This window comes from Nerophis lumbriciformis, linkage group LG19, assembly GCF_033978685.3.
Source record: "Nerophis lumbriciformis linkage group LG19, RoL_Nlum_v2.1, whole genome shotgun sequence".
In the NCBI taxonomy this organism is placed as follows: Eukaryota; Metazoa; Chordata; class Actinopteri; order Syngnathiformes; family Syngnathidae; genus Nerophis; species Nerophis lumbriciformis.
In genome coordinates, this window is record NC_084566.2 from 37451839 (window position 1) to 37478072 (window position 26234).

At 40.8% G+C, this 26234-nt stretch overlaps 1 protein-coding gene across 2 annotated transcripts in view; it reads left to right on the forward strand.

The window, feature by feature from the left end:
• LOC133618468 (AP-1 complex subunit mu-1) overlaps positions 1-12934 on the forward strand; it is a 56078-nt gene extending 43144 nt beyond the window's left edge. For both annotated transcript variants that reach the window (XM_061978851.1, XM_061978850.2), the window contains exons 9-12: positions 952-1110; positions 1269-1394; positions 11936-12011; positions 12411-12934. In XM_061978851.1, coding sequence (XP_061834835.1) covers positions 952-1110; positions 1269-1394; positions 11936-12011; positions 12411-12433 — 384 coding nt within the window. In that variant the 3' untranslated portion in view covers positions 12434-12934. The remainder of the gene's footprint in view (positions 1-951; positions 1111-1268; positions 1395-11935; positions 12012-12410) is intronic.
• The last annotated feature ends 13300 nt before the right edge of the window (positions 12935-26234 follow it).

Consider the following 26234-nt stretch of genomic DNA (forward strand, 5'->3'; position numbering starts at 1 on the left):
ACATGAAACAAAAACCCCTATGTAGGTCTGACTTACACCAAACTTTTATAATTGTACTTCTTTGGGCAAAAATCAACAGGAAGTTGGCAATTCCCTCTTCAAGACAAAAAAGTACTAAAAACAGTTACTTTTGCCTCTTTGAGCTGTAATTTGACCCCCTTAACATGCTTCAAAACTCACCAAACTGAACACACACATCAGGACTGGCTAAAATTGTGATCTAATGAAAAAACCTAACCCCAAATCTAAAAATTGTGCTCTACCGCAATTTTTTAATAAAACGCAGAAAAAACTGCTCCTCGGAAGAAAATAATGACAAAACTGCCTGTAACTCCCACTGGGAAAGTCGGAGAGACATGAAACAAAAACCTCTATGTAGGTCTCACTTAGACCTACATTTCATAAATTGACAACCCCCAGCAAAAATCAACAGGAAGTTTGCTATTCCCCCTTCAAAACAATTTTTTTGTAAAAACCGGTCGCCTTCCTTCAAAAACTATCTCCTCTGAGCGCGTTTGTCGTTTCGGCTTCAAACTAACACAGGAGAGAGATTGAACCCTTGTGTATAAAACTACAGAAGCGCATTTTTCTAACTGCTCCGGTTTTGATTTTATGAGCCTTCAAAGAACCGCTGATGCTGCTGCGCTGCTGTTTTTTTAAGATGGCTGCTTAAAAGCAGGAAGCACCAGCGTGCCCACACAATGCAGACAAGGTAGGTACACTAGACAAAAGTATTGGGACTAACACTGGACAAAAGTATTGGGACACTTAGGACTAGCACCTGCCAAATATGCGGGCCCGACCAACGCTGCTTGCAGCTTTAATTTAATCATTGAAATAGTCAGCCACCTCGGTGGCTGTAAATCACACCGTGTTCGGTTGTCAATTTGAAACTGGTTTGTCATATCCACCAAACTTGACCCGCTTATCCCATCCCCTCCATCCCTACAGGCCAAAAGTCAGTTCAAGCGGCGCTCCACCGCCAACAACGTGGAGATCCACATTCCAGTGCCAACAGACGCCGACTCTCCCAAGTTTAAGACCACGGTTGGCAGCGTCAAGTGGGTGCCTGAGAACAGCGAAATCGTCTGGTCCATAAAGTCCTTTCCCGTGAGCGCCGCCGCCTGTGACTCATGCGTGCATAACAAAGCAAATGATTTATGGGCTTTAAACTCACTCATTATTTTCTCCCTTCTGTCTGACTCACTCTGGGCCAAACTAACCCGTTTTTATTTTCTTACAATGCAACTGTGATGTATTTGCGACAGGGCGGCAAGGAGTATTTGATGCGAGCCCACTTTGGCCTTCCAAGTGTGGAAGCTGAAGATAAGGAGGGGAAGCCCCCGATCAGTGTCAAGTTCGAGATCCCCTATTTCACCACCTCTGGCATCCAGGTACGCACGCTTGGGTGCATTTGTAATGTACTTAATCTGCAGATAAAAGGTGAAAAATTCAGCTTCAGGTCCAGTACACACTGTCCAAAACATGGTCTCTAGTTTTGCGTTTCACATTTCTCCACTTTGGAATTCTGATCATTTAAATGCAACCTAGGTTTGGCCACAGGGGGCAGTGTAGCATCTGTAAAGGCTCACTTGTTGATGGATACAAAACAACAACTTGGCTCAGTGCTTATGTGTTTATCATTAAAAAAATGTGTACACTTAAAAATATTCCTATTTGGAACCCAAAAAAGATGTAAAAGTTCATCCTCCTCCTCTTCCTCCCCTTTGGAATGCTGGCAAAGGCACTGACTGCACAACGACAGTTGTACAGTGATTATACGCATTGCAGGAACGCAACATGACATTTTCCCATGTCCTGACGAGAGCATGCAAATGCCATTTGGCAAACGTACTCAAAGACAAATAAAAATAGTTTGCATCAGGTTCCCTTAATTGCACATTTGCATTCCACATCAAACCAACGCCGAACAATGTACTGTTCTGACGAAAAGAAAATCACCGAAGCAAGAGCTGCAGAAGTGACAAATGATCTTAGTCACATACTGCATGCTTGACTGTTGTTTCACTGCAAGAAATGGCTGAACTCCCAACCTCTTGTTATTGTCTGTTTTTGTCTTTTACAGGACAGATCAAAACACTTAAACATTACTAAACTAAAAATATATGAAGTAGCAGACATGTTAGCAAAGGCCTGTTTTCCCCTGTAAAATACATTGTCCACACCAAAATGTAATGAGATTCTCCTTAACTCGTGAAGTAATAACTCAGTACATAAAGAGAAGAGTATTACGAAACATTAGGCCTGGAAAGCAATCGCAGCATTTGATATTGGAACCGTATTACTCGGAACAACTTAACCATACATGTGCTATATATACTGAATATTAGGGCTACACCATTCTGGCAAAAATATCAATCAAAATTTTTGGCACAATTTTTTTCACAAAATGTTTACAATACAATAACATTCAAATGGTCATTCAAATACACTGTAGTAGGGAGGTAACAAATGTGAACATTTCATATCACTGTTATCGTGACCAAAATTATCACAGTTATCATCATTATCACTTATTTTTTAAGATTTATTTGAAGGAAAAGTGAGGAACAAAATCTATTACTCCTTATTATTCTTAGCGAGTGTAACGGCGTCCTTCTCTGTACAGCGGTCCTTGAATGCACTGTAAATACACCTCTGTCTTGTATTCCTCTGGGTATAGAACACTCACTTTGTTCTAAGAGAACACAGCTTGTAGGTTCAATGTGTACAATTGAATATCTAAGTTGCTCAGATAGCAATGTGTTTTTTTAAGTTTAGATTGGGGTATGTTGTTTCTTAATGTGGAAATACACTAACTAGTTCAGTGTTTTTCAACCACTGTGTAGTGTGCCGCGGGATACAGTCTGGTTTGCCGTGGAAGATTATGTAATTTCACCTATTTGGGTTAAAAATATTTTTTGCAAACCAGTAATTATAATCTGCAAATAATGTGCCGTTGTTGAGTGTCTGTACTGTCTAGAGATCGGCAGACTTACCACGTTATACTCTTCCATATCAGCAGGTAGCTAATTGCTTTGTAGATGTCGGAAACAGCGGGAGGAAGCGTGTAGGTAAAAAGGTGTCTAATGCTTAAACCAAAAATAAACAAAAGGTGAATGTCCCTGAGAAAAGGCATTGAAGCTTAGAGAAGGCTATGCAGAACAAAACTAAAACTGAACTGGCTACAAAGTAAACAAAAACAGAATGCTGGACGACAGCAAAGACTTACTGCGGAGCAAAGACGGCGTCCACAAAGTACATCCGAACATGACATGACAATCAACATATGTCCCCACAAAGAAGGATAAAAACAGCTGAAATATTCTTGATTGCTAAAACAAAGCGGGTGTGGGGAATAGCGGTCAAGAAAGACATGAAACTGCTATAGGAAAATACCAAAAAAAGAGAAAAAGCCACCAAAAAACACTGCACACAGGAAAACAGCAAAAAACTCAAAATAAGTCATGGAGCAATGTGACAGGTGGTGACAGTACACCTACTTTGAGACAAGAGCTATATTGATGGTTATAGTTTAAAGTCATATCCAACAATTGTGACACCAACTTTTTATTGTCAATATCGGCTGCTGAGTTTCATTTTTTTAATGATTTCTGCTGGTGGTGTGCCTCCGAATTTTTTCAATGGAAAAAAATGTGCCTTGGCTCAAAAACGGTTGAAAAACACTGAACTAGTTAGCCAGCGAGCTGGTGCCAGTCACTTCATAAGTTTGTCAAAGTGCAGTTACCAATCACATTTTTTCGATCATTTTAATTAAAAACGGTAATGCTAACCGACAGTAGTTTTACCGCTTTCATCCTTATTACTGTTTATCGTTACATCCCTTAAGTAGACCGAGCTGCAGGAACATTGTGTATTTAGGGTGGTTATCGTACAGGCTTGCAGATATCGATGTCTGTTTGTGTTTCTTGCCTTTGCTTTGTATGATTTCATTATACTGCACCTGTGTGGCAGGTGGCGTTGAATAGATTAGTAGTGTTGCCTCGCGATGCCACATTGACACACATTAGAATGTACATCTGCAACGGTTTGTCGCCGTCTGCCATGAATCCAAAATGCTTCCACACCGTTTGATTTGAGAGTTGTCTTTGGAAACAAGTTTGGGTGTGTGACTCTCGCCACCACAACTGAAGTTTCAATGTCCTTAACAGAAGTTCCCCTGCTGTAATTCTCACTTTCCTAACATTTGAGTGCACGGAGCAGGCTCATGTGATGTAAAGACACTTTACCATTGGTCGAGGGAGGAGACTTGGGGGCATTTGCGTATATTGTAGCCCATGGAGAATCCTCCATGTTGGGAAATGAGATCACATTTTTGGTACTTATGTTTAACCTCTTAAAGCCCAAGCTATTTTGTTTACATGCTTTTTTTTATTTCTCTTTGCTATTTAGGCTTATTGGACCCTAATTAGAATAAAAACTAAGAATCATCTTTTGATATGATATGCTTAGTCCATAAGTACACAAATGTGTACTTCATGTTTAGTGACATGCTAATTTTTATTTTTACAATATTTTTCCCCCCAAATTCCATTATATGTTATACTCTTCTGACACCACCAGATGGCAGTATAAGGGTCCACATAAGCGGCCATAAGACTACAATTCAGTAGTGTACACAATTTTGGAAGGTGCTGTCCACGTATGTGGCCACTAAGCCTTTATAGCTTGAATAAAATCTAAAATGTTTAAATGTAACATTTAAAAATAAGATGCACATTATAATTATTATGCCGATAAGTTGTTCTATCTTGTTTTTGTACACTTCTGACGAGGCATTAATTTCAGTTTGTCCTGGGTGTGTTGCTGTAGGCACAAAGTAGTCTTTGCTTTTAAGTTGAATGTGACAGTCTTGTCTTTTGTTGAGTCCTACAAAGTGTATGCATACTTGCCAACCCTCCCGGATTTTCCGGGAGACTCCCGAAATTCAGCGCCTCTCCCGAAAACCTCCCGGGACAAATATTCTCCCGAAAATCTCCCGATTTTCAGCGGAACTGGAAGCCACGCCCCCTCCAGCTCCATGCGGACCTGAGTAAGGACGGCCTTTTTTCATGACGGGAGGACAACAGGCTGACAAGAACTAAATCATCCAGACTAGAGATAAATTGTATTATTATGTTTATTTTACCTAAAAATAAATATATTTATTAATTAAAAAAAAAAAAAAAACTAAATACATTTTTACTATATTTTGCTAAAAACATCAAAATTAATTGTATTTTTATTTGTATTTTTTCGTGACTCCTTATTACATCCAGCCATAGAATTATACATTAAAATAAACATATTTGAAATAATTGATTTTAAATTATCATAATAATTCATTTAAAATGACCATATTTATTATTAAAATAATTGCTTGTTTATCAACAACTTTAGCATTTTATTCATTACATTTTGAAACTCTCAGAAGCCAAGTTATGTTATATTCCTTAATATTTATTTTTGCAAGTTTGAGGTATCAATTATCTAAACACAGTTTGTTTGCATATTTTCAGGATGTAGATATCTATCTATATATATATATATATATATATATATATATGTATGAAATACTTGACTTGGTGAATTCTAGCTGTCAATATACTCCTCCCCTCTTAACCACGCCCCCAACCACGCCCCGCCCCACCCCCAACCACGCCCCGACCCCCCACCTCCCGAAATCGGAGGTCTCAAGGTTGGCAAGTATGAGTGTATGTACTTAAAGTATTGTACTTATTAAACACCAGTAGTTGAATTGTAGCGTGCATCTTAGTTGTAGTTTTCATTGCCAAATTTAGAGGTGTTGAAATCGCCACGTAAAATCGCTAACGTTAATCAGTAGCATGTATATGGCAAATGGCAATGTAAATTATCATTAAGCCAGTGCATTTTTAACAGTGGAACCTTACTTTTAAACATGTTCTATCAGGCATGCTTGCTTTATTGGCATGGAACATTGTAACATTACATAGGGGCCACTCTTTGAGTGCTTGAGTTAGTTGCGGGTCTGCAACTGGACATGAAATCACAAGCAATAAAGGTATTGAAATATGGTACCGCTTGATTTTACATGATTTGGTACCCAATGGTACAGACTGAAATTGGTTGGTACCTGTAAAAGCACAGAAATCGGTACACATCCCTAAGCATACCTGCCAACTACTCCGGTTTTCCCGTAATTAGTACGGTTTTCATCAACCTATTCGGGGTTATGGTTGCAGTGATAGAAAATACGTTTTTTCATTAATTAAAAAAAAATTTTTTTTTTAAAGTTTTATTCACGAAATCGCGTAACAACAATGACAATCGACACTGCTTCCCGTAACTTCCTATCGAGCCATTCCGAATGCCATGCGCGAGGCTATTTATAGCACCGCTGCCAAGCACGAGGCACCAGTTGCCATTGTTTCCAAACGAGGAACGATCATGGAATCAGCCGGAGAAAAATCGCAAACGAGTCTTAAACCGAAAAGAAAACTGCAGTTATTCCGTGAAGAATATTCAAAAGCCTATCCGGGAATAATTATCCGTTCCAAAAAGGGTGAAAACTACGCGAATTGCACCTTGTGCAGACAAGATTTTTCGATCGGACATGGAGGAATTAGCGATGTAAAAGACCACGTTGGGACAAAAAAACACAAGTCTAATGCCGTTGCTAGCGATACAAGTGGAAAACTTTCAACGTTTTTCGGATTTTAGCCACAAAAAGGTAATGACACCAATGTTATCTATTGGAATTGTTTAGTACTGTTATACTGTTAAGTGTTTATACTATTTATGCTTTCAAGTCCAAGTTGAAGAAATCTTGTTAAATGTTGACAGCATAACTACCAAAATACAGAAGTATGTCCTTAATATTTTTGCAGTGCTATTTCTGTTGAAAAGTTAAAATGATTACATTAGAGATGTGATGTGCCACTTTTTAAGTGTCCGATGGCTTAAATTAATTTTCATTAATTTTTCATATTTTGAATTCTTTTGAAAGGCTTACAAAAAAACTACATTTGAATTGTAATTCCATGCTATTGACAGGACTATTAATTTTAATGAAGTTAGCTTACCATGTTTACAGTATGATAATTGTGATAGAAATGTGAATTTTAGGCACAGAATATTTTTTACAATTGAACAAGGCAGTCGATTATACAAGCTTGGACAGAAAGTTAATGACACCAATTTTTTTTTTTATGGAATTGTTTAGTACTGTTTTACCATTTGTTTACTGTAAAAAGTGTTTATGCTGTTTATACTTTCAATTAACAAATTGAAGTCTTGTGAAAGGTTGACAGGATAACTGGCATTAACTGTCAAAATAATTTCAAACTATTGAATTTAGCTTACAGAATAAACATGTCAATCAACCCATATGATTTTTGCTGTAATATTTTTGTTCTGAAAAGTCACTGTGACTGATAGAAAAGTGATGGTTTTAGCAACATTTTAACCTGTCTGAATGCTAATAATCATTTTGCGTCGGATAAACCCCCCACCAGGACTTTGTCCTGGACCTACCGGGGCCTGCGGCCCCTGGACCCTGGCTACTAGGTTTTTCTGATTTCAAAAGTTGGCAGGTATGCCTAAGTACATCTGTGAATTTTAATCACAATCTTTAAACAATTAATTGTGCATCTCTAACATATATAATCTACGATTGGAGAAGCTGCTCGGTTACACGGTGCTCGTCTACCGAGTTAAACAATATGCGTATTATCGAGGTTTGGAATGAAACTCCCATCCTTTGCGCCTACATCTTGTATACATAAACTGCTGGCATTTTTCCAGAAGGCTAAGTTTCATGACTGGTTTATAAATGATCTTTGACAAGGTTACTGATGACATTATCAACTATTAATAATTGATGTTTATTATTAATAAAACAAGTCTGACTCACTATCTGGTGAGTTCAAGGTGCTCTCACATGTTCTAGTTATCTATGCTGTTCAATTATCATCCTCTGAACTTCAGTCATTCATAATTGCTGCTACTGTTCATGAGCAACAAAGGGTCGAAGTATAGTCACGCTACTTTTTAATGAGACTTTTGAATGACTTTCATTAAGAGCGCTGATACATCATCAGCATTGCCACATTCGCCAACAAAACATGATTAGGTTGGCGTGGATGTCGTCCATCCCACTTGGAAACGACACGCTCGCATCCAAGCTAATTTTAAGGAGTTTGGAAGCCGCTTCATTCTGCCCTTTTCTTGACCCTCTCCGCCTTGCTCACTTTGGCTTGTGCACTGACTCACCGACGGGTGCTCAAAAGCGAGCGCGGATGAAGATGTCAACTAGCAGAGAGACGCCAATATGCGGGAATAAACACAAATCTGTCACAACAGACCACCAGCGCTCGTATTTTCAGGCCTTTTTAGTGCCATGAAGTGACTTGATTCCGACATTTGTCAGCGTTTATATCACTTGGGTGCACTCGGCCACCCATGTTACTGTCCGACGCATGTGGCCACCTGCTACGTGCGAGGAGAGGCAGTGGAGTTTAATTAAGTCGTGTAACTATCAGGGCATGGGAAAGTTCCTCTAAATTGTGCAACTAATTGCAGAGGTAGCACACATTAGAAGTGAGCACAATGTACTGAAGTGCACATATAATTGACGCAGGACCACACTTATGGCGTGTGTGCTAAATGACTCTTGCTAAGGTGACAAGGCAAGTATAACCTGATGTTCACAAACAAGCATCCGCCATTCCAAAACACTAGAATGCTATCCTGCACATGGTTGATGGCCTTTTTGTTGACAGCGTGGACACGGTTTTTACTGTGCCAGCCCTGAGTCTCAAGCCCAATGCATTCTCTGATCTTGCTGGGTCGCTTAAAGTTAAATACAAGGCGACCAGAGCCGAGGACCGGAGCCAATCCACTAACAAAATTCCTGCGCTTTCCCTTTCCGCTGTCATCTGGAAGCCAGTGTGACTGAGACATGGTGGCTTCTCCCCCTCCAGAAAAAGGGTCACGTCAGCCTTACGGTGGTCAAATGCGCACTTTAGGCCTCATTTGGGAGTGTGCACAAGTGTGCTGTTTACATCCTTGACACATCACATAGAACCTTCTATACATGTTGTGACAGCGACATCCACCATGTCATCCCAGCGCTACAGTCTTCTGGTGATGGCTATTTTTGGCCTTACTCGAAGTCCAGCGATGTGGTAACACTTGTTCGGTTAACGGCCTTGTGAAAGCCATAGGGGGTTTGTGCTGAATCGTCTAAAAAACACAGTACTGTCAAAGAAATGTGCGTTTCCCTTGAACGACCGTTCTGCAGCCTCAACCCCCTTCTTGTGAGTCATGCTGCTCCTTCCTCAAGTGTGCGGCTCGTATCTCTGGCCGGTGCAATATTAACTCTTCTTGACTCAAGGGCTTTTCTTTTTTTTTTAAATCATGGTTTGGACAGCAGAAACATTGTACTTCATTTTGAATACCTGCAGAACTTTAGAAACTTGAGTTTGAGTTGAGTTGAGTTTGAGTTTATTTGGAACATGCAAGCATACAACATGATACAGTCGTGCTCATAAATTTACATACCCTGGGAGAATTGATGATTTCTTGGCCATTCTTCAGAGAATATGAATGATAACACAAAAACCTTTCTTCCACTCATGCTTAAGAGTTGTGTGAAGCTATTTATTGGCAAACAACTATGTTTACTTTTTTTTTAAATCAAAATGACAAAAGAAAGTACCCAAATGACCCTGATCAAAAGTTTACATACCCCAGTGACTTTGATCTGATAACATGCACAAAAGTTGACACAAACAGGTTTGAATGGCTAATCAAGGTTCCAATCCTCACCTGTGACATGTTTGTTTGTAATTAATGTGTGTGTATAAAAGGTCAGTGAGTTTCTGGGCTTCTGACAGACCATTGCATCTTTCATCCAGTGCTACACAGATGTTTCTGGATTCTGAGTCACGGGGAAGGCAAAAGAATTGTCAAATTATCTGCGAGAAAAGGTAATTGAACTGCATAAAACAGGAAAGGGGTATAAAAAGGTATCCAAGGAATTGGAAATGCCAATCAGCAGTGTTCAAACGCTGATTAAGAAGAGAAAAATGAGGGATTCAGGTAGACCAGCAAAGGGGTATAAAAAGATATCCAAGGAATTGCGAATGCCAATCAGCAGTGTTCAAACGCTGATTAAGAAGAGGAAAATGAGGGATTCAGGTAGACCAGCAAAAATTTCAGCCACAACTGCCAGGAAAATTGTCCGAGGTGCAAAGAAAAATCCACAAATAACTTCAGCTGAAATACAGGACTCTCTGAAAAATTGTGGTGTGGCTGTTTCAAGATGCACAATAAGGAGGCACTTAAAGAAAAATGGGCTGCATGGTCGAGTCGCCAGAAGAAAGCCATTTCTGCGCAAATGTCACAAAGTATCCCGCTTACATTACGCCAAACAGCACAGAGACAAGCCTCAAAACTTCTGGAACAAAGTAATTTGGAGTGATGGCTTTCTTCTGGGCATGTTCACCACTGTGTTTCATCACCTTTTCTTTTAACAACACTCAATAAACGATTGGGAACTGAGGAAACTAATTGTTGACGCTTTGAAGGTGGAATTATTTCCCATTCTTGTTCTCCGCTGTCGTATTTTACGCTTCACAATGCGCCACACATTTTCGATGGGAGACAGGTCTGGACTGCAGGCGAGCCAGGAAAGTACCCGCACTCTTTTTTTACGAAGCCACGCTGTTGTAACACGCGCTGAATGTGGCTTGGCATTGTCTTGCTGAAATAAGCAGGGGCGTCCATGAAAAAGACGGCGCTTAGATGGCAGCATATGTTGTTCCAAAACTTGTATGTACCTTTCAGCATTAATGGTGCCTTCACAGATGTGTAAGTTACCCATGCCTTGGGCACTAATGCACCCCCATACAATCACAGATGCTGGCTTTTCAACTTTGCGTCGATAACAGTCTGGATGGTTCGCTTCCCCTTTGCTCCGGATGACATAATGTCGAATATTTCCAAAAACAATTTGAAATGTGGACTCGTCAGACCACAGAACACTTTTCCACTTTGCATGAGTCCATCTTAGATGATCTCGGGCCCAGAGAAGCCGGCGGCGTTTCTGGATGTTGTTGAAAAATGGATTTCGCTTTGCATAGTAGAGTTTTAACTTGCACTTACAGATGTAGCGACCAACTGTATTTAGTGACAGTGGTTTTCTGAAGTGTTCCTCACCCCATGTGGTGATATCCTTTAGAAATTGATGTTGGTTTTTGATACAGTGCCGTCTGAGTCAATGTTGGTTTCCGGCCATGCCGCTTACGTGGAGTGATTTCTCCAGATTCTCTGAACCTTTTGATGATATTATGGACCGTAGATGTTGAAATCCCTAAATTTCTTGCAATTGCACTTTGAGAAACGTTGTTCTTAAACTGTTTGACTAATTGCTCACGCAGTTGTGGACAAAGGGGTGTACCTCGCCCTATCCTTTCTTGTGAAAGACTGAGCATTTTTTGGGAAGCTGTTTTTATACCCAATCATGGCACCCACCTGTTCCCAATTAGCCTGCACACCTGTGGGATGTTCCAAATAAGTGTTTGATGAGCATTCCTCAACTTTATCAGTATTTATTGCCACCTTTCCCAACTTCTTTGTCACGTGTTGCTGGCATCAAATTCTAAAATAATGATTATTTGCAAAAAAAAAAAAAAAAAAGTTTAACAGTTTGAACATCAAATATGTTGTCTTTGTAGCATATTCAACTGAATATGGGTTGAAAATGATTTGCAAATCATTGTATTCCGTTTATATTTACATCTAACTCAATTTCCCAACTCATATGGAAACGAGGTTTGTAGAATATTTACAACTTCTCATTTGGTGTGGTAGGATTTAGAATGACGAAAAGTTTTTTTTATTTAGTATTTGCATGAACTTTGAACGTTGGTAACGGTGTATTTGTCGGCAGGTGCGCTACCTGAAGATCATCGAGAAGAGCGGCTACCAGGCCCTGCCGTGGGTGCGCTACATCACTCAGAATGGAGGTCATTACACACAAGCATACACACACACACACACACACACTCACTCACTCACCGTGCTTTTGTGCTGGCATTAGGCAAGAGTTAGGCAATGGCCTGCAATGTGGTGGGAACTGATGCGCTTTTTCTATTTAAAAGAAGAAGAAAAAAACTAACACATGAGGCAACGTCCTGTGAAATATGTGAAAGTGATTTTTTTTAAACTTCTAGATAATAATGTGGAAAGGTTGCACTTGCGTGGTCTTTTGGTTGATGCAGCCTCTAATTGGCCAACATCCTCCTCATTTCCTTTGTATTCCCGTCCTCCTGCCGGGTGGAAAGTAGCAGCCACTTGATTTCTCCACAATCCTCTTGTTTTATTTATCACCATATTTAATTAAGTCTTGTCCATTTCCTCTGCAGATTACCAGCTCCGCACCCAGTAGGCGACGCCTCAACCGGGGAGGGGCAGAGTCAGACCGCTGGCATGTGTCCATGAAGAGACCACAGGACTGTCAAGTCTTTTTTGTTCATTTTTCCAGTCATTGCAAAACATTAGATGAAGAGTTCGGTGAGGGACGTTATGGAGGAAAGAGTCTTTCGGAGGAAAGCGTCCGTGTCAAACAGGAGTCATGTTTACATGCAGCGTCATCAGTAGGTCAGAAAAGTGATACAATTCACTCTTTTTGCTGTCATCACCTCACACACACGCCCTCACCTCTTTGATTTTCTGTATATATTTGATACATATCGATGAGGTCAGTGTTATTCGTTACACGTATGAAAGCCAATCATTGTTTCTCTCTGTGGTGCAACGCCATCAGACGTGCATACAATATAAATGATCACATTTAGGTTGCATGGTAATGATCCCTAACATATATACCTCTCTTTATTCCATGTGTAACCACATCCTGTAATCATTAAATGTATATTTAGAGAAAACACCTGCAGACTTATCATTTGAAACGATGTATGCGGACCTACACTGCAGGCTTTTAACGATCCATTACATTTTAGCACGTCTGTTAGAGATGCGCGGATAGGCAATTATTTCATCCGCAACCGCATCACAAAAGTCGTCAACCATCTGCCATCCACCCGAACCAACATTTTATCAAAACCACACCCACCCGCACCCGCCCGTTGTTATATATCTAATATAGACGATGCAAGGCATTAGTGAGGTTATAAAGCTTTTGCCTGTTAAAGAAAGGAGACTGATCCAATGCAGCAGAGACATTCAAAGCGTGCCACGCATTAGTGGCTAAGAGATATTAATGCGTGATAATATTATTTATCATTATTATAATATTATTGTCATTTCCATTAAGAAAGTGTTGACTATTGTTGCCAATGCCCTCAGATCAGGAGTGCGTTCCTCACACTTTGTGTGCGCAGTTGCAGCAAGCGGAAAGATGCTTTTAGGAAGTTAAAAAAATGTTTTAGAAAGACTAGGCCTATATTTCTGTTACGTAAAAAAAATTTTCTGAATTTATTTCAATGAATATTAACTTGTTAACGTTATAATGCTCAAATAGGGACGAGGGCGGGGTGCACAGTGAAGCAGTGAACAATTTCGCGACAAAGATGAACCTTTATTGATTGATCTGCAGCCATGACAAAATATCAGACAATCTCCATTGTCAACGACAGGCAGGAAAATAAAGATAAACACATAGCCTATGTTCTAGGCATAGGCATAGGCTCATACGTTTTTAAGTTGAAATAAAAAAATAAATAAAAAATGTGCCTCATAAGCCTTAGGCTGTCAATCACGCGCACAAACTTAAATTATACAATAACATATGTTAGTCATCTCTATTTAAACAAAAATAAATTAAATAAATAATAATAATAAATTACCTGCAACTTATTGGCCAAGGCAAATAGCTGAAGGGGGGAAATCAAACCCATCAGACTGCACTATATCATTAAACTTGAATTATAATGAAAATAGACGGTCGCGACAAACAAAGCAGGCTAAATATCCTTACATTGTCGCCAATCGGAGATGCGCTTCACTTGAAAGCGAGGCCAAATAATTATTCACACATAGTAGTATATCTCGAATAGAAAAAAACCACAATAAACAACGCAATTGCCTTAATTCCTTTGCATTGTAGTGCGCCCAAACAACACGTAACCATCAAAATTATTCAGCTGACCGAACTCAATATAGGTTAGACATGGGCTTATTTGGTATAGCCTATAGGTAACGTAGACTAATTCGTTTAACATATCCAACCGTATGTCTACTTACTTTTTTTTTTGTTAGCACTTTGCAGGAATAAAATGGCATCTACAGTGCCATGCGAGAGCGCCTGGCCTCTAAAATGCGCCCTGCTGCGCTGAAGGAGCGCTCACTTGCGCCATTTGTTTCTAGGACGCGGTGCCTAATGAATAATTGACTGTTTCAAAGAGTGCTGCTCGTTTTTCGTATGTGGGTAACAACATTTAACTATGTATGTATATTTCCGAATTGGTTCAACCGCCAACCGCCTGCATCTATTTAAAATCTATTTTTACCCGCCCGACCCGCGGTTGTGTCCGCAAACCGCGCATCTCTAACGTCTGTCTACAACTAAGGCTGCAGCTAACGATTATTTTTTTATCGATTAATCTATAGATTATTTTTTTTCGATTAATCGGTTAATCTATAGATTATTTTTTCGATTAATCTATAGATTATTTTTCCTTTTACCGATTATTTTTTAAATTTAAAATAAAGATGAAAAAATAAATGTAGGCCAGTTTTTTCAAAAGGCATGGCTTTTATTTACAAAAAAAAAAGTATGGCCACTCAGTCAACATTGACAACAATATGACAAAATATTCTGTAACAATGTAAACATTTAAAACTTTTAACATTTAACAAAATTAAAAGTAGCTTATTTGCTTTTTAATGTGCAAATATAAAAGTAAACATCCAGTGCAAATCTTAATATATTCTGCAATAGTATAAGCATTTCAAAAGTAAAAGTATTGCTTATTTTGCTTTAAAATGTGCAAAAATAAAGATAAACATCCAATACAAAAAAGTGCGTATTTCCTTGAATTGGCGCCGGGTATATAGTATTCGCATGCCTCGTTTCGCAAAATAATTAGCGCATGCTTAGCATTACCGCCGGCTCAGGATTAACGCCGGGTCAAACTCGTTTCGCAAAATATTATTTTTATTAGCGCATGTCTAGAATTTTCGCCGGGTCAAACTCGTTTCGCAAAATAATTAGCATATGCCTAGAACTTCCGCCGGGTCAAACTCGTCACGTCACGAGTCATCATTTTCAGAATGGAGGAGGCTGATTTCAATCATTTGAAATCGCATAAAGGGAAGAAGATTAAGAGCTATTCAGTAGGATTTAAGGTCCAAGCTATTGAATATGCTAAAAAGAACAGTAAGCAGCTATGTTTTATTAATATACCGTAGCTGCGCGTGTCAAATATGAGTCATTAAATGACTCCCGCCTCCTGCTGGTAGAGGGCGCTAGTGATCCTTCTTGCGACTACTCGGCTGCAGAAGACCGGTGCTGCAGAAGAAGACAACAAGCAACAAGAGTGAGCAGCGATGCACTTTTAACATTGAGGGTTACATATCTAAAATAAAACAGTTTTCTAAACTGGACTTTCAATCAAAGCAGGAGGTAATATTTAAAGGAATATCTCCATCGAGACAGAGAGACTTTTAAAACTGAAGAAAGATAAGGAAGACTTCTATCAACAAGTTATCGATGCTTTTGATCAGAATACTCATTTATAAGTAAAGGTAAGACCATAATAACGTTTTTTTAAATTAAATGTGCTTTTCATGATGGTAACCTTACATCACTCAAATTTATAAGCGCAGGCCTAAATTTACCCCACGCCTTTTGGTAAGCGCAGGAGTGAGAAGAGGTTTTAAATTAATTAGCGCCCCGAAGGCTATTCAAGGAAATACGGTATGCGACGCGTCGACGCACAAAAACGGCGTCGACGTATTTACGTAATCGATGACGTCGACGCGTCGTTTCAGCCTTATATGTATTGCCTTGGTTTATATCTACGACTTTAAATACCTGTCCCGGAGGTCCGTTCTGAAAATGCATCTCCTTAAACCGCATCTCCTTAAACCGCCCTGACCTGGGATATCGTATGGCGCCGATTTGTGCTTCGTCAGCAGGCACAGGGACCTGGGAAAAAGGATGAGTCAAGTTGTGGTCGCAGGGATGCTGTGTGGCTTTTGTGCTGAGCTCTATGTCGGAGCGCAGTGATCCAGGGTGAGCTCACTGCTAAAAAAGAGACGGTGCGTTTTAGGTAGGGGTGTAACGGTACACAAAAATTTCGGTTCAGTACGTACCTCGGTTTAGAGGTCACGGTTCGGTTCATTTTCGGTACAGTAAGAAAACAACAAAATATAAATTTTTTGGTTATTTATTTACCAAATTTGTAAGCAATGGCTTTATCCTTTTAACATTGGGAACACTATAATAATTCTGCCCACGTTAATCAACATTAAACTGCCTCAAGTTGTTGCTCAGATTAAATAAAATGACAAAACATTTCTTCTACATAAAAAAAGTGCAACATTAAACAGTTTCAAGTCAACTCATCATGCTTAATTTATTACAGCATTTGGGAAGTTGATTTTTATTATGTAAATGTTATATTTTTAGCAACGTGATAGCAGGGACCCTGCCATTCAAAACTAGGCTGCTGCATTTCTAATGATTAATGTAACTATAGCTGAAAAAATAGTACAATAGCAATAGGAGAGACTATTCATCCCTGAACACCATGGAGTTCATGTAGGCTTAAAGGCCTACTGAAACCCACTACTACCGACCACGCAGTCTGATAGTTTATATATCAATGATGAAATCTTAACATTGCAACACATGCCAATACGGCCGGGTTAACTTATAAAGTGCAATTTTAAATTTCCCGGGAAACTTCCGGTTGAAAACGTCTAGGTATGATGACGTTTGCGCGTGACGTCGAAGGTTGAAACGGAAGTATTCGGTCACCATTGTATCCAATACAAAAAGCTCTGTTTACATTGCAAAATTCCACAGTATTCTGGACATCTGTGTTGGTGAATCTTTTGCAATTTGTTCAATTAACAATGGAGACGGCAAAGAACAAACCTGTATGTGGGATCGGTGTATTAGTGTCTGGCTACAGCAACACAACCAGGAGGACTTTGAGTTGGCTAGCAGACGCTATCCGACGCTAGCCGCCGACCGCACCGATGATCGGGTGAAGTCCTTTGTCGCGCCGTCGATCGCTGGAACGCAGGTGAGCACCAGTGTTGATGAGCAGATGAGAGCTGGCTAGGTGGAGAGCAATGTTTTTATCATAGCTCTGTCGAGTCCCGTAGCTAAGTTAGCTTTAATGGCGTCGTTAGCAACAGCATTGCTAGGCTTCGTCAGGCGGTACATCATTAACCGTGTGGTTACAGGTCCAGAGTTTGGTAGTATTGTTGATATTCTGTCTATCCTTCCAGTCAGAGGCTTATTTCTTTTGTTTCTATCTGCAGTTAAGCACGATGCTATCACGTTAGCTCCGTAGCTAAAGTGCTTCACCGATGTATTGTCGTGGAGATAAAAGTCACTGTGAATGTCCATTTCGCGTTCTCGACTCTCATTTTCAAGAGGATGTAGTATCCGAGGTGGTTTAAAATACAAATCCGTGATCCACAATAGAAAAAGGAGAGAGTGTGGAATCCAATGAGCCCTTGTACCTAAGTTACGGTCAGAGCAAAAAAAGATACGTCCTGCACTGCACTCTCATCCTTCACTCTCACGTTCCTCATCCACAAATCTTTCATCCTGGCTCAAATTAATGTGTTAATCGTCGCTTTCTCGGTCCGAATCGCTCTCGCTGCTGGTGTAAACAATGGGGAAATGTGAGGAGACTTTCAACTTGTGACGTCAAGCTACTTCCGGTACAGGTAAGGCTTTTTTTTTTATCAGCGACCAAAAGTTGCGAACTTTATCGTTGTTATATACTAAATCCTTTCAGCAAAAATATGGCAATATCGTGAAATGATCAAGTATGACACATAGAATGGATCTGCTATCCCCGTTTAAATAAAAAAAAAATCATTTCAGTAGGCCTTTAATGATGCAGTTACATTATTATATCAACTATCAGACAGAAACTCTTCATTTAACATAATGTCCTTTTTTGCTGCTTCAACACAGCTCAATCAACACAGAAAAAGGTAAAGTGAAATAACAGACAGACAGGGCTTTGCTGTCCGTAACACACACACGCCGCAAAATGAGCTAACATTACGCTAAAAGCTAATTAGCCTTCACCTCAAGCCAGGACTGCGAGCGAGCTGAGCTGCAGTTTTAAGTTTTTAGAAAGTCAACGGGCTCATAATGATGTTACGAGTAGTTGAATGGGAGGTGTTTATTATCATTTGGGGAGAGTCTGCTGCCTTATGCTAACCTGCTAACACCTATCTGCTCGAAGCTGAAGCATTGACTCCATGCGCTCTGAATACGCACTGCTGATTGGCTGTTACCGCTCTGTATGTAACCAATCAGATGGTTGTGTGGGTGGGACAATGCTGGGTGCTGAGACAAAGGCAAAAGAAGCAAAGCAGCTTGTTAAGACTTTAGCTTAGAAACTCGTTCGGCACACCCCCGTACCGAACCGAAACCCCCGTACCGAAATGGTTCAATACAAATACACGTACCGTTACACCCCTAGTTTTAGGTCATGAGCGGGTTCGATATCACTGCAATGACAGCACATTACCCCAGCGCACATCATTAGGAACACCTGTTCCCATGTAATATTCTGTCATTACAAAGATAATGATGCACAATAATTGTACATTGGCAAGTTGATACCTTACAGACTGTTATTTAAAATATTTTTTTCAGAACAGTTCCTGGTAGAATGTGCCTAATGTTTTGAGTAGCGTATGTGGTTCTACTTTAATGAGATAATGAATGTTCTTTTAGTGCACCTGTTGTGTCTGTTTAGGCTGGAAGTGTTCCAGGTACTTCATCATATCCCAATAGGCTCGAGGAAGTCGTCTTTTGTGGAATGTCTCTTTGTTCTTTTGCTCATTTGCAAGCCGGTATCTCGACTTGAGTCTCACAAGCATATCCTCAGATCCTGAGCGGCTTGTATGACACAGCGCTAATTCCGCGGCCCACATTAGACATACTGAACATAACTTGTCTGTTTCTATCTCTACTGTCTGAAGGAGATATTAATCCTGAGAGCGTATACGAGTCATGCAATACCCGCACATATTTGTTGTGTTAAATAATGATTAATTACATTGGAAAGTTAGCTACCTCTAGGTATCCAAGTAAAGGTTGCAAACAACCCCATTAATGGTCATCCATCCATTGTGTTGCGAGATCTGGCATAAAGTATTGCGAGATCTGGCAAAAAGTATTGCGAGACCTCGCAAAAAATGTTGCGAGATCTGGCAAAAATTATTGCGAGATCTGGCAAAAAGTATTGCGAGATCTGGCAAAAAGTATTGCGAGATCTAACAAAAAGTATTGCAAAATCTGGCAAAAAGTGTTGCGAGATATTTTTGCGAGGTCTCGCAATACTTTTTGCCAGATCTCGCAATACTTTTTGCCAGATCTCGCAATACTTTTTGCCAGATCTCGCAACACTTTTTGCGAAGTCTCGCAACACGCAACACTTTTTGCGAGGTCTCGCAACACTTTTTGCGAGGTCTCGCAATACTTTTTGCCAGATTTCGCAACACTTTTTGCCAGATCTCGCAACACTTTTTGCGAGGTCTCGCAACACTTTTTGCCAGATCTCGCAACACTTTTTGCGAGGTCTCGCAATACTTTTTGCCAGATCTCGCAATACTTTTTGCCAGATCTCGCAATACTTTTTGCCAGATCTCACAATACTTTTTGCCAGATCTCACAACACTTTTTGCCAGATCTCGCAACACGCAACACTTTTTGCCAGATCTCGCAACACTTTTTGCCAGATCTCGCAATACTTTTTGCCAGATCTCGCAATACTTTTTGCCAGATCTCGCAATACTTTTTGCCACATCTTGCAATACTTTTTGCCAGATCTCGCAATACTTTTTGCCAGATCTCGCAACACTTTTTGCGAAGTCTCGCAACACGCAACACTTTTTGCGAGGTCTTGCAACACTTTTTGCGAGGTCTCACAATACTTTTTGCCAGATCTCGCAATACTTTTTGCGAGATCTCACAATACTTTTTGCCAGATCTCGCAACACGTTTTGCCAGATCTCGCTATACTTTTTGCCAAATCTCGCAATACTTTTTGCCAGATCTCGCAATACTATTTGCCAGATCTCGCAATACTTTTTGCCAGATCTCGCAATACTTTTTGCCAGATCTCGCAATACTTTTTGCCAAATCTCGCAATACTTTTTGCCAGATCTCGCAACACGTTTTGCCAGATCTTGCTATACTTTTTGCCAGATCTCGCAATACTTTCTGCCAGATCTCGCTATACTTTTTGCCAAATCTCGCAACACTTCTTGCCAGATCTCGCAATACTTTTTGCCAGATCTCGCAACACGTTTTGCCAGATCTCACAATACTTTTTGCCAGATCTCGCAACACGTTTTGCCAGATCTCACAATACTTTTTGCCAGATCTCCCAACACTTTTTGCAAGGTCTCGCAATACTTTTTGCCAGATCTCGCAATACTTTTTGCCAGATCTCACAACACTTTTTGCCAGATCTCGCAACACGCAACACTTTTTGCCAGATCTCGCAATACTTTTTGCCAGATCTCGCAATACCTTTTGCCAGATCTCGCAATACTTTTTGCCAGATCTCGCAATACTATTTGCCAGATCTCGCAATACTTTTTGCCAGATCTCGCAATACTTTTTGCCAGATCTCGCAACACGTTTTGCCAGATCTTGCAATACCTTTTGCCAGATCTCGCAATACTTTTTACCAGATCTCGCAATACTTTTTGCCAGATCTCGCAATACTTTTTGCCAGATCTCGCAACACTTTTTGCCAGATCTCGCAATACTTTTTGCCAGATATCGCAATACTATTTGCCAGATCTCGCAATACTTTTTGCCAGATCTTGCAATACTTTTTGCCAGATCTCCCAACACTTTTTGCAAGGTCTCGCAATACTTTTTGCCAGATCTCGCAATGCTTTTTGCCAGATCTCGCAATACCTTTTGCCAGATCTCGCAACACGCTTTGCCAGATCTCGCTATACATTTTGCCAGATTTTGCTATACTTTTTGCCAGATCTCGCAATACTTTTTGCCAGATCTCGCAATACTTTTTGCCAGATCTCGCAATACTTTTTGCCAGATCTCGTTATACTTTTTGCGAGGTCACGCAATACTTTTTTTTTATTGCACTTTTCTTTTTTTAAATGTGCAATACACTAAAAACAAAAAATGGTTCCTTTTGACCCCCCCTGCTTGAGCTGCTCGCATCATATGCTATTGTACCTCAATCAATCAATCAATGTTTATTTATATAGCCCTAAATCACAAGTGTCTCAAAGGGCTGCACAAGCCACAACGAAGTTAGCTACCTCTAGGTATCCAAGTAAAGGTTGCAAACAACCCCATTAATGGTCATCCATCCATTGTGTTGCGAGATCTGGCATAAAGTATTGCGAGATCTGGCAAAAATTATTGCGAGATCTGGCAAAAAGTATTGCGAGATCTGGCAAAAAGTATTGCAAAATCTGGCAAAAAGTGTTGCGAGATCTTTTTGCGAGGTCTCGCAATACTTTTTGCCAGATTTCGCAACACTTTTTGCCAGGTCTCGCAATACTTTTTGCCAGATCTCGCAATACGTTTTGCCAGATCTCGCAATACTTTTTGCCAGATCTCGCAATACTTTTTGCCAGATCTCGCAACACTTTTTGCGAAGTCTCGCAACACGCAACACTTTTTGCGAGGTCTCGCAACACTTTTTGCCAGATCTCGCAACACTTTTTGTTATATCTCGCAATACTTTTTGCCACATCTTGCAATACTTTTTGCCAGATCTCGCAATACTTTTTGCCAGATCTCGCAATAATTTTTGCCAGATCTCGCAACACTTTTTGTGAGGTCTCTCTATACTTTTTGCCAGATCTCGCAATAATTTTTGCCAGATCTCGCAATACTTTTTGCCAGATCTCGCAACACTTTTTGCCAGATCTCGCAACACTTTTTGACAGATCTCGCAATACTCTTTGCCAGATCTCGCAATACCTTTTGCCAGATCTCGCAATACCTTTTGCCAGATCTCGCAATACCTTTTGCCAGATCTCGCAATACTTTTTGCCAGATCTCGCTATACTTTTTTGCCAGATCTCGCAATACTTTTTGCCAGATCTCCCAACACTTTTTGCAAGGTCTCGCAACACTTTTTGCAAGGTCTCGCAATACTTTTTGCCAGATCTCGCAATACTTTTTGCCAGATCTCGCAATACTTTTTGAAAGACCTCGCAATACCTTTTGCCAGATCTCGCAATACTTTTTGCCAGATCTCGCAATACTTTTTGCCAGATCTCCCAACACTTTTTGCAAGGTCTCGCAATACTTTTTGCCAGATCTCGCAATACTTTTTGCCAGATCTCGTAATACTTTTTGCGAGGTCACGTAATACTTTTTTATATTGCACTTTTTTTTAAAAAATGTGCAATACACTAAAAACAAAAAATGGTTCCTTTTAACCCCCCCTGCATGAGCTGCTCGCATCATATGCTACTGTACCTCAATCAATCAATCAATCAATGTTTATTTATATAGCCCTAAATCACAAGTGTCTCAAAGGGCTGCACAAGCCACAACGACATCCTCGGTACAGAGCCCACATAAGGGCAAGGAAAAACTCACCCCAGTGGGACGTCGATGTGAATGACTATAGGGGAGACCGAATGCAATGGATGTCGAGTGGGTCTGACATAATATTGTGAGAGTCCAGTCCATAGTGGATCCAACATAATAGTAAGAGTCCAGTCCATAGTGGATCTAACATAATAGTGAGAGTCCAGTCCATAGTGGATCCAACATAATAGTAAGAGTCCAGTCCATAGTGGATCTAACATAATAGTGAGAGTCCATAGTGGCTCCAACATAATAGTAAGAGTCCAGTCCATAGTGGATCCAACATAATAGTAAGAGTCCAGTCCATAGTGGGGTCAGCAGGAAACCATCCTGAGCGGAGACGGGTCAGCAGCGCAGAGATGTTCCCAACCGATGCACAGGCGAGCGGTCCACCCCGGGTCCCGACTCTGGACAGCCGGCACTTCATCCATGGCCACCGGACCTGTGTGTCTCCCCCTCCACAAGGGATAGGGGGGAGCAGGGGTACCTGAAGTTTTATTATGTTTAAAAAAAACAAAACCCTTTGACAAACTTCACTTCAAAAACAGATAATGGGGTCATCCAGAGTGATTCACGGTGTCTAATCAAGGCTGCTTCTTTGGTTGCCAAGGCATCCAAACACACACACACACTCACAAACGATTTTATGGCCACGGTTAAGAAAGAGATGTTATCACCTGGTGGAAACTAAGGGTTGCTCAACACAGGCAGATGAGGCAACAGGTGTGCCGTGACAAGGACTCCCCTTACCCGGTGTTTACCTGTATGTCGCCTAGCAACGGTGGAAACCCTTCCGGTAACCCCCGGCGTGACGTCAAAGCCACCGCTCCCCTCGGTCGCTCCTTCAGGCATGAGTGCGCACAGGTCGCCCGGCGGTCCCTTTGACAGCTGAGTCACCCTGGAGACCGTTGACAGGTGAAGCCGCGGACTTCCTCTCACGGAAAGACGCGAGCGTGTGTGGGGGGTGGGTGGGTGAGCGTGGTGTGTGTGGTCCTGACTTTTCCAGACTGTACAACAATATTAGCTTAAAGCGCGCTGGAGCTGAGTGTTACATTGAGCTGACCTTGGACACACACTTACACGTCTGCGGGGCGTCACGTGACCTCGCCGGGCAGGTAAACATTTGACACGTTCGCTTAAACGCTGTCGCACAACACACTTTAATATCGCCTGGGAGGTGGGGGGGATTCAGCCCTGCCAGATAAGCAACAGTGAATTACTCGCACACTGGTCCGGGGGGGCGAGAGACCTCCCAAGAAGCCCGCGGCTAAATTCATCCCAGTGATTGTTTTAGCGCCGTATTTATAACGGCAAATTTTTCACAACCGTGTTATTTTTGCGTGTGAAACAGTATCCACTCCTTAAAATCACAACTAATTAGGGCCACACAGGGTTTTTCAGCCTTAGCAATTACAATAAATATCATTCTCACCGGAGACACATGGCTACTAGCATGATAGCGTCACATCATAAAGGTTTGTTTTTAGTCTTATTCCTATGCCCAAATGTTATTTTAGGGCTCAACAAAAACTTTTAGTTCAATAACCAAGTTCAAACTGGCAGTGAAGTGAATGTTACATCCATCATAAGGCGGCGATGACTTGCATAATCCAAACAAGGCTAACCGCTAATGGCCTTTAGCCTAGCTTGGGCGCATCAATCAATCAATCAATCAATGTTTACTTATATAGCCCTAAATCACGAGTGTCTCAAAGGGCTGCACAAGCCACAACGACATCCTCGGTTCAGATCCCACAACAGGGCAAGGAAAAACTCAACCCAATGGGACAATGAGAAACCTTGGAGGGGACCGCAGATGTGGGGACCCCCCTGGGCGACCGGTGCAATGGACGTCGAGTGGATCTCGCATAATAGTGTGAGAGTCCAGTCCATAGTGGATCTAACATAATACTGTGAGAGTCCAGTCCATAGTGGATCTAACATAATAGTGTGAGAGTCCAGTCCATAGTGGATCTAACATAATAGTGTGAGAGTCCAGTCCATAGTGGATCCAACAAAATAGTGTGAGAGTCCAGTCCATAGTGGATCTAACATAATAGTGTGCGAGTCCAGTCTATAGTGGATCTGACATAATAGTGTGAGAATCCAGTCCAGTCCATAGTGGATCTAACATAATAGTATGCGAGTCCAGTCCATAGTGGATCTAACATAATAGTGTGAGAGTCCAGTCCATAGTGAATCTAACATATTAGTATGAGAGTCCAGTCCATAGTGGATCTAACATAATAGTGTGCGAGTCCAGTCCATAGTAGATCTAACATAATAGTGTGAGCGTCCAGTCCATAGTGGATTTAACATAATAGTGAGAGTCCAGTTCATAGTGGATCTAACATAATAGTGTGAGAGTCCACTCCATAGTGGATCTAACATAATAGTGTGAGAGTCCAGTCCAGTCCGTAGTGGATCTAACATAATAGTGTGAGAGTCCAGTCCATAGTCGATCTAACATAATAGTGTGAGAGTCCAGTCCATAGTGGATCTAACATAATAGTGTGAGAGTACAGTCCATAGTGGATCTAGCATAATAGTGTGAGAGTCCAGTCCATAGTGGATCTAACATAATAGTGAGAGTCCAGTCCATAGTGGATCTAACATAATAGTGTGAGAGTCCAGTCCATAGTGGATCTAACATAATAGTGTGAGAGTCCAATCCATAGTGGATCTAACATAATAGTGTGAGAGTCCAGTCCATAGTGTATCTGACATAATAGTGTGAGAGTCCAGTCCAGTCCATAGTGGATCTAACATAATAGTGTGAGAGTCCAGTCCTTGGTGGATCTAACATAATAGTGTGAGAGTCCAGTCCAGTCCAGTCCATAGTGGATCTAACATAATAGTGTGAGAGTCCAGTCCATAGTGGATCTAACATAATAGTGTGAGAGTCCAGTCCATAGTGGATCTAACATAATAGTGTGCGAGTCCAGTCCATAGTGGATCTTGCATAATAGTGTGAGAGTCCAGTCCATAGTAGATCTAACATAATATTGTGAGAGTCCAGTCCATAGTAGATCTAACATAATAGTGTGAGAATCCAGTCCATAGTGGATCTAACATAATAGTGTGAGAGTCCAGTCCATAGTGGATCTAACATAATAGTGAGAGTCCAGTCCATAGTGGATCTAACATAATAGTGTGAGAGTCCAGTCCATAGTGGATCTAACATAATAGTGTGAGAGTCCAGTCCATAGTGGATCTAACATAATAGTGAGAGTCCAGTCCATAGTGGATCTAACATAATATTGTGAGAGTCCAGTCCATAGTGGATCTAACATAATAGTGTGAGAGTCCAGTCCATAGTGGATCTAACATAATATAGTGAGAGTCCATAGTGGATCTAACATAATTTAGTGAGAGTCCAGTCCATAGTGGATCTAACATAATATAGTGAGAGTCCAGTCCATAGTGGGGCCAC